We start from the raw sequence: 9,656 nt of genomic DNA on the forward strand, positions 1-9,656 counted from the left end.
ACACATGCACAATAGGCAAAATCTCGCTATTTCCTGTCCGTCCTGGACTTGCAATTTTAATGGTCAGCATTGTAAAAGCATGGAACATTTACGAGCAGTCCCGTGCCATCCTTTTATATTTTATATTATATAGATAATTAGGTAGACAAAGGAGCCGGTAATTGAAAAAGCGCTAGACAACGGTATCACCTATCTCCGTATTTACTTAATGTGTTCATTGAGGAAGCTAAACAGATGAAAAATGGAATGATGGTCGATGCTGAAAGGACACCATCATATTTGCGGATTGCATTGTAATAGTTGTAGACTCCAAAAAATGAACAGAATGCCGCAAGTACTATTAGACGTTCTTAAACTATGGATATGGAAAGTGAAAAAACGGAAAATTTAAGTAACAGTACTGAACAATATCGAAGAAATCAAAACAGAGTTGAGTATGTTAGAACTGATCAGATGAAAAAATTTTGTCACCTTGGTTGTCTAATTACAAGACAATACATAATTAATGAAAGCGAGGAAATGGACTGGCGAAACAGGCGCACGTAGGAATATAGATGTCAGAAGATCACTTGAAAAATAATTTGCATGTAGTACTACTTTGTGGAAATGGAAGTTAATGTCTGGGTAGTTTATGTAAGAATAAACTAAGCTGTGTAAGTGTGTGTATCATGTTAAATGACAAGGAGCTATACGGAAAGAAAATCAACGTGCATACGGAAGTTCTATGAAGACAATACTACATCAAACGAGAGAGAAATTGTTGGACGCAACAGATGTAACACTGATTACCGTTCCTGGCGAGAAAGTGCTGGGAGGAAGGAAGAGGATGGCCTAGGAATAATTGTGTGTACCACATCGCGATAGGGGTAAGATTTGAATTACATGTAACAGGAACGAGCAACCAGTTAGAGAAGAGTGGTGGCATCGACAAAGCACTAGCTTTTAGAAACGTATGTATGTACTCACACGTTAAAGAAGGGGTAAGAGGGAAGCTGCGATACACCTGAAGTTTTGCCTTAACGCCATAGTGATTCATCGTCCCATTGGAGGTAGGAACTAATTGCCCTCTCCCCGGCATTTGAACTTTCTTATCTGGCCAGCTCAACATCTACATCGACACTCCGCAGTCCATCTTTCGGTGCGTGCCGGAGAGTAGCCGTACCACTACGAGTGAAGCAGAAAAAGGAATGACTAGTAAACAGAACGAGGGAAAAACGACTTTGCTTATACCCTGTAGTAGTCACAGTTTTCCTATCTTCGTGTTCCTTTCGCGCAGTGCATGTTGGATGCAACATTCGTTCTGCAATCAGCTTCAGATGCACGTTCTCTTAATTTTTTGAGTGGTGTTCCTTGAAACGAGTGTCTCCTTTCCGCCACGGATTCCCGTTTAACTTCCCGAAGCATGTCCGTAACACTTATGTATTGTTCCCACCCACCGGTAACAAATGTAGCAGCCCGTCTGAGTTGCTTCGATGCCGTCCCTCAGTCTGACCTGATACGGATCCGAAACGTTAGCAGTACTCAAGAATAGATCTCACCAGCATCCCATATGCTGTTTTATTTACAGGTGAACCACTGTTTCCTGAAATTCTTCCAATGAACGAAAGTCGCCTCCATTCCTTACATGCTCCTTCCATGCTCCTTCCATCTCATACCGGTTTGCAACGTTAAGCATAGATATTTAAAGGATGTAATTGTGTCAAACAGCACACTCCTAATGCTGTCCGAGCGTTGTGGGTTTGTTTTCCTTACTCATGCTCCTGAAGTTACATTTTTTACATTTGGAGCTACCTGCCATACGTTCATCACACCAACATCCCCGTTTCAGTGGGAGCTATAGTTTACGCGGATCCCTAATCTTAGAGCTACTTACCATTTTGAGCATTACAGTATTGTTTCCAGAGATGAAGGAAGCGGTTGGAGATAAAGATCCTATAACTGCGTGGGTATTTAACCCAGTATTTTAGGACTGGCAGTCTGCCTTCACCACCGTCACTAAGTCACGACATAAAGCAGTACGCTATTGTTACGGCTGTTTGTAGTCCACGACCGTTATGAACACACAATCTGATCTGCAGAGTCGCTTTCTCAATTACGTAGCTGAACATGCCATTAGGCGAGACTATTTAAACTAAAGACATGCGTGAACCGTATGTTACAATTTTGCATTATTTAACATCCTTTAGTCAGATCTAAAACGTCAGCAACAGTACAGTGCTATCCCATTAACAATAGCGAAACAATTCATCTGAATTACTCACCTAGATTTATCTGTCTTCTGTATCGGGACACAAATCGTGTGCCAATTCCGAATCGTCCTCCGCTCTGTCTGGAGAATTCCCGTCAGTGGCATGGTACGACTGAGCACCATTCTCTTCATCGGATGCATGGTTCTTCACGCTAGGAAGTGTCTTAAGAAGCAATTCCAGTCTTGGAGAACTTGAAACTTGGCCGAGCACGAGTGCATCCTCAGCTACAGGACGCCAAACTCTGCTAGCTGTGTTCCATGATGGAGACGAGGTAATCCGAAGTTTCTCGTTCCCAAATTCTGCTCCCGATGTCCAACCATTCGTCTCTCGTGATTTCGTTGAATGGTTATTGTTATTTTCTTCTGAACGCGTCACCAATGGACTACCTGTTAGTATTTCCGCCCTAACCTGGGAAAGGAAAAGAAATCAGCGTACACCTATGCTACTTCCAGCCTTGTAAAATTGTGTACGATTATATTAAATTTGCAGAAGATTCCAGAATGAAATTTTCACTCTGCAGTGGAGTGTGCATTGATAGGAAACTTCCTGGCAGATTCAGGTATTTATACTGATGAAAATTTTAGGCTGCAGTTGTGTGTCCTTTTACTTTGTGATGCTATTGCTAAGAACTTTCCGATAGTTTGAGGTTCTGAAAAGCCTAATGTCATTTTTTCCTATGAGGAATATTTAAACCGGTAGAGGAAGATTTCTCTGGTCGCAGATTAATTAAACCAACAAACACTTTTCGATTTTTTATGACCAAGAGACAACATTAACACAACCCAACTTCAATTACAGTAGATTTTCAAAAATGCCTCCATTGACAAGTAAACAAAGGTCACACCTTCTGATCATGTTCTGTCTGACACGGGCAAAAACCCCAGGAGTATCCTGAATAGTTGCTGCTGCTACTACTACTACCCGGGCAACCAGATCCGGTTGTGATGCAAGAGAAGTTGCGTAAACAGCCCCACACAAAAAATCCAGATGGGACTTATCTGGGGATCGAGCAAGCCATGGTACAGGACCACCTCTGCCAATCCACGTTTCTGGAAACCATCCGTCCTGGAATCGACGCACACGAAGACCGAAATGTGCAGGCGCTCCGTCATGTGGGTACCACATGCGTTGTCTTGTAGGGAGCGGGACGTCTTCCAGCAATTCTGGCTAAGCTCTGGCGAGAAAATTGGAACAGTGCCTGCCATTTAATGGCCTCGGTAACAGATACGGCCCAATTACAGTGTCCCCAAAAACACCGACGCACACATTAACGAAGAACTGCACTGATTGAAGGATCCCGCTCCACATGCTGCAGGACAGCTTCCTCAAATTGCAGCGTTCTTACCGTGCGACGGCGACCCTGTCCAGGTAATCTGCTAAATGACCCGGTCTCACGCAGACGTTGGTACACAGCAGCAAAGGTCGTATGATGCGGGATACGGCGATTAGGATATTATTGTTGATAAACATGCTCGTCCGTTGTGGTGCGCTACGTAGTACTCAACAACCGTATCAGTGTACTCGAGGTGTATCGCTCCATTAGCAAATACAGACAATCGACTACTACGCTGATGGACAGCAGTTGGCTACAACTGAAGATCGTAATACGGCCTCTAACTACTGACGAGCGTAGTACTGCCTCCATCAGTTTAAATAATCCTCATAGGAAAAAATGACATTAGGGAGAAATATTTGTTTTCATGTCCCCTACAACCTCCCAGAGTTTGTCGGTTTAAATACTTTTCACCCTTTATATGAATTAGGACGTTACATTAGCAAAGACGAAAAATTTCTTCCTGGAAAGAGCACTTATTACACAATTTTACCACTTCTTGTTTCTTTGCTGTTAGTTTCGGGACTTCGGCCTAAGTTTCAACCATCGGTTATTATAAAACTAGGATGAGTGATTGAAAATGACTCAAATGTAAATAAGAAACAGTTCGGAGGACTGCTGTTCACAGCAAAGTATATTATCAGCTACGAATCTGAACATAATTCACTTAAAATAATGAATATCATGGACAAAAATCACTGCGCTTCTTGGCTCTCAGACTGGAATAAAAAATGGTGGAATTCAAAAAGCAATTTATTATTGTGCGTAACGAATGCTGGCTACACTTTGCACCACCAGTCACATTCTCCACAGCTCTTTCAATCTCAGGCACCGTAAATTAAGTAATTTGCCCAGTTCGCGGGTGAGAAAAATTAACAGGTCGCCGGGATCTTAAATTTTCTTGACAATATACGACTAAAGTGTAGACAACGTTTCTACTTCCAGGAGGTCCCTTATTTGCTTGGATAATTGAAAAAGTGAGACAACATTACTACAAAATCGAACCAAAAATATAAACCCAATGGCACTGACATAATTACAAACTTACAGAAAACTTAATTAATCTTAGCTAGACATAAGCAATTAGGATCGACACCGAGAATGCTGAGTCATAAGAAGCAGGTAAGCCAGCAACGATTGGAGATTTTTGTGACTTACCGTATGGTTCAAGCCATTTGTTTGCAATATAGCAGCACCAGACACCCCTTGTCACCATATGAACCAAACAGCGAGTGAAATCACAACCCCGCTATGTTCTGTTCGAAGTAATTAACATTAACTACGACTGCTATTACTTTATGGCGGTAAATGCTTAAGTTGAATCGTCACGAACAGTGTCGAGCGCAGCAGCTGCTGGTCATCTTAAGTTGAAAACACGCTGTATTCTTCCAACTTTAAAAAAATAGCGACATTTATAGCTATCAGAGTGGGGGGGGGGGGGGGGGGGGAGCGAGGGGCCGGAGCCTGCCTGTTGAGAAATAGCAACAAACCACGTCCTTTTCTCCCCTCCCTCTCCCCTCCCCTCCCTACCTTCCCAACTATCAAAAAAATTTTCACCTGATCTCCACACCTCCCACCATCACCACCACCCAGTTTCAAACTAAGAGTTGGTACCAACTTAATTTATTATATTAACTACTCTCAAAATGAAGGCAGCTGAAACCGTTCCAGATTTTGGTTTCTCAGTATATTAGGAATCACTACCTAAGATTTGTCGAATTTCTTTGATGATTTAAATCCTGATTGAATTTTTAAGTACCTGTAAATGCAACATGTAGGTGAGCTGAGGGATTCCCGGCAGGTTGGTTGGTTGTTACTCAAGGAGCCTGAATCAATTTCTGCTTTACACAACGTTTTTGGCAGTCCGTCCGCAAGTATGTTTAGGCACGTGGCTTTCCTTGGGCAGGCTCGTAACACAGTCTTCGCTCGCTTCAAAGCCACAATTTACACGTTAGCTCAATTTAATGGTGAACTGGTAGGTCATACGTTGTTTCCAGGGACGACGATTATATATATATGCCAAATATTGATTAAAACTTTTACTTATCTCTGGATTAATGGAAAGCTATTGCATCTGCCATTTGAAAGTACGTGTGAAAAGTGTCAATGTGGAGCCATCGTGTCCCTAGCATCTCTCACTATGAACCGTGACATCCTATTATGGACAGCACCTGCCCCCACCTCACTCAACTAGGAAGATAGTCCACGCATGTCACCAGAAAATGCTGTTGGTTCCCGAAGTGTGACAAGTAGCGCTATGAAGAAAATAATCCTGAAATTCTAATCCACGGGTTGTTTAGACAACCGGCTCCGTATTGGGCGACCAGACAAGTGTTACTGCTGCTCAGACAGTCCAGGAAGAAATGGGAACTGTTACACCGTCGCATTGTGAAGTCATGGCTCGTTAAGTCTCACGTCGCACCAGGATTCCACCTATTACTGTTTGCAGACCACCAGGGCGTATACCCTCCAACGCTGTCCTACAAAAAATCTAGTGTCATCAACTGTGACATGGCTTTTGTGACGTCGAGACCATTTGTAGAGTGGGCACTTGAAAAATAGGGGACGATAACTTTATTGTGTAAGGTATTGTGGTCCGATTAAGCTCATTTCACACGTAGGGCCTACCAACAACCCGAACTGTAGAATTTAGGCTACAGCGAGTCTTAGAAATGGTGCATAAACCCCAGTGAATGACGCGAAAGTGACGGTGTGGCATTCATTTTCCAAATTAATCTCAATAGCAGCCTTTTTTCTAGAAAAATGCGGGGTTCTGTTTTTAAAACCCGCGAACTGGGCAAATTTCTTAATTTACGGTGCCTGAGATTGAAAGAGCTGTGGAGAACATGTGAATTTATGTGAAGTTCTTCGTAGTAAGCTCCCTGCTTGAAGCTGTTAGAATTACAAAAACCAATTAACCTCTTAACTCTGCTCATCATAGCAGATATCGTGGAGTTTAGCTATTTTTCTTAAGTCTTGTATTAGTGCAGCAAACTGTTCATTTCTTTACATCACTGTTGCCACTCATCTGCATTAGTTGAACGTCTCCAGAAAGAATTTAGCCAGCCATGCAACCAACCAAACGCTCGACGAAGTCAGTCCGTCTGTCACCTAACATGTATTCACGTACAATTTGTTAGCCAGCAGATCGACGCGTATTTAGGGCCCTGAGGAATCCGCGTGGCAATTTAAGCGTATCAGTATGCTAGGTACTACCGTCTTCGTCAACTTCCGCCAAGTTATGTGAAGTTCTTCGTAGTAAACTTCCTGCTTCAGATCGAGCGCTCATTGAAATTTGTGTGTAACGGCAGCAATATTAGGATCTATAGAATTTACATTGAAAAATTGTGCACTCATTTAACCATTAGGCTATCTCAGCTGGGGAGGTAGTGCGTACGCGGTAGTGGCTGAGGCTATCACTCGCATTAAGTGGGAGAGAGTGGTTCGAGTCCCAGCCCGGCACGAATTTTCCATTTTCGCTAGATGTAAGGTTCAGCGTATCTTAAAGGTTCACGTTTACGTTATTTAATGTCATTTCATCTTCACTGATGCCAACTCTATTGACCCATTTACTTCATTCGAGTGCATTTAATACAAATATCAGCATTAGTTCTCAGAACAGCTGGAACTACATAAATCGAGCTCACTGTCTTCGTGAAGATAGTCTTTTTTGTTCTTACTAGCGACTCGCACGGGTAGCAGTATCTACTGAGACACGATTTTAATTACACACATGAACCTTCCTCGTGAATATGTCTACCACCGGAAACTGTCAGAATCCTTACAGTAGCTCCTCAAACTTTCGCATACAGTCAGGAGAGAAACCCGCGGAGAACTAATTTATAGTACGTATAAACTTCACAAGTTGCATAGCTATCACTTTGTTCCTCCAAACTGTCTATGTTTTGTCTGGTTTTGACATTATCTGGCCTGTATAACCCTCATTAACGTAATAAGCTGTACAAATTCAGTGGTACTCATGTGGCTGCGCTGCTAGTGGCTTACCGCCAGCTGAATTTCAGTCTAAACATTTGAGAAGTACTGTTGGACGACTGAAGAACAGATGTTTGGGCGATGACTACAGGAAGGCCAAATAGATACTGTATCTTTGAGACATACTCGTCAGCCAAATTTGTGAGCAGAAGTCTGGTCCTTATTTAAATTTCGCAGATTTTAAGTACTTACGGGATCCGTTGCACTATTAGCTGCAGCTTCGCTTCCTGAAGACTGCCCTTCAAGAGCGCTGGTGTACCACCGTTCAATGAAAGCAGCAGGGTCAGAGTCCATATCTGCGTCGTCACGTGCGGTGGCAACTTCACAGCCCTTGCGTTGCACGTCAGGTGAGGTTTCAACCGCTGTAGCCCCAAGACACTCCCCCTGTTTTCAACACATAGAAGTTAATTTTGCAGTCCACGGGTGACCGTTTAAACAGATTAACTGAAAAATCTTAGGAAGATTTTAGAATCGATTAATTTATGTTCTGATATTAGCAAGTAATAAACAAAAAACTAAAAGGGAAGATAGTGATGTGACCACTGAGTAAGCATCGGAAATTTTCTCTAAGTTGAATGTTGAGGTAGATTTAGTATCATACTAGATACCAAATGCTTATTTTCTTTTCATTACTGTTCTTTCTCGTGACTACCAAAATATATATGTACTTCGCGAGGTAAACGGCCTGAGCTGCTGCACTTCAGGTTCCTGCGCTGCTTCCTCCCGTTTACTGATCACTAACTCTTCAACTCGTCTACCATGGGTATGAATTGTGTACATAGGCGATGAGACAGAAAAGCGATAGTCAGCTATAATCTGTCTCGCGTGTGTGAATATTTTTGGTCATAACTTCAGTAGGACAAGCACTTGTGAACAGCATTTTCAGAAATTTTCGGGGTATTGTTAAAATATGGTTAGAACAATGTGTCACTAATACGTTGATGACATTTCGATTTAGGTAGTATAACAAAGTTTACTAAGAAGGAATTTTGATTTTATTCTTGTGCTGGAAGACCGTGTGAAGAGAGGAAGATTATTAATGTTTTATTAACTGGAACAGCATTAGGTTTCATAATCATGACGTCAATGAATTTGGCTGTTCTCACGAGAGCTTTTAATTGTTCTATTCTCTTCGTGGTGCTGTACAAGCAACGTTCGACGCCTTTATTCACGTTATCTGTAAGAGATGCGACGTACTCAGTTTTACTGATAATCGTGATTAAAGTGATGGAACCTTTTACTAAGCGACTATGACCAATCTTTTCCACTAATATATTATTGGAACTTTTTGCCAAGTGACGCCAACCGCTCTTCACCTAGCGTAATTATGCAACGCGGTTACAATTCTGAATCGAGGCACGCCGCTATCTGATATTAACTTTTCAGGTCCAACTGCCGGACCAAAAGCCATACACTGGCAGAAGCGACCTTTTTCGTCCACAAAATCAGTCTACAACCTTGTTGACGATAGTGGTGCCATTTGCGTACACCGGTAACTCGCCATCAGTCACGACCGCAACCGGACCACAGACGCCTCTATGCTTCTGCCAAGGTAATGTTCAACGTTTTACTGCCATGTGCCATCGCTAGAGACTATGTCGCTCGGCATAATTTGTCATATCCTTTTTCCTATGTGTGGTTTCTCCTTACTGAGTAGCGCTGTATGCCAGTCCTTTGACCAATGAGTCAAAGAACCTTTTGCCTTCACTATATTTCAGTTTATCGGATGTGTTAGGCTTTTCTTGCCAATGTTTTTATGGAATTTATGGGAGAATGTAGCTGTGTATTAGTCTGAAGGCCACTCATTTATTTGGCATAGTGTCCCTCCTGTCAATTTTCGTAAATATTTGGCCTCCATTACAGACCAAGCGTGACCTAAGGCAAAGGGGAGTATCACCACGCATGAAAAAGAGTTCTTTCGTGATCGGGCTTACAGTATTTCTAAATGGCTGTTTCCACTGTAGGCATAGCCCTCTAAGTGACAATAACTGCGGTATCTCGCTGAATCTACATACTTCAAAATCCACTCTGCTAACTGAAGAGGGCCGTACCTCCGATGTCTAAAACACGCGATCTAGTGT

General features: G+C 42.4%; 1 protein-coding gene across 1 annotated transcript in view; it reads right to left on the reverse strand.

Annotated features, from left to right (window-relative positions):
• LOC126298374 (uncharacterized) overlaps nucleotides 1-9,656 on the reverse strand; it is a gene marked incomplete in the record, with an annotated part of 141,431 nt that overhangs the window by 22,703 nt on the left and 109,072 nt on the right. Inside the window, 2 exon segments of the mRNA XM_049989680.1 lie at nucleotides 2,262-2,657; nucleotides 7,768-7,959. Coding sequence (XP_049845637.1) covers nucleotides 2,268-2,657; nucleotides 7,768-7,959 — 582 coding nt within the window.

Source organism: Schistocerca gregaria, chromosome X (genome assembly GCF_023897955.1).
Source record: "Schistocerca gregaria isolate iqSchGreg1 chromosome X, iqSchGreg1.2, whole genome shotgun sequence".
In the NCBI taxonomy this organism is placed as follows: domain Eukaryota; kingdom Metazoa; phylum Arthropoda; class Insecta; order Orthoptera; family Acrididae; genus Schistocerca; species Schistocerca gregaria.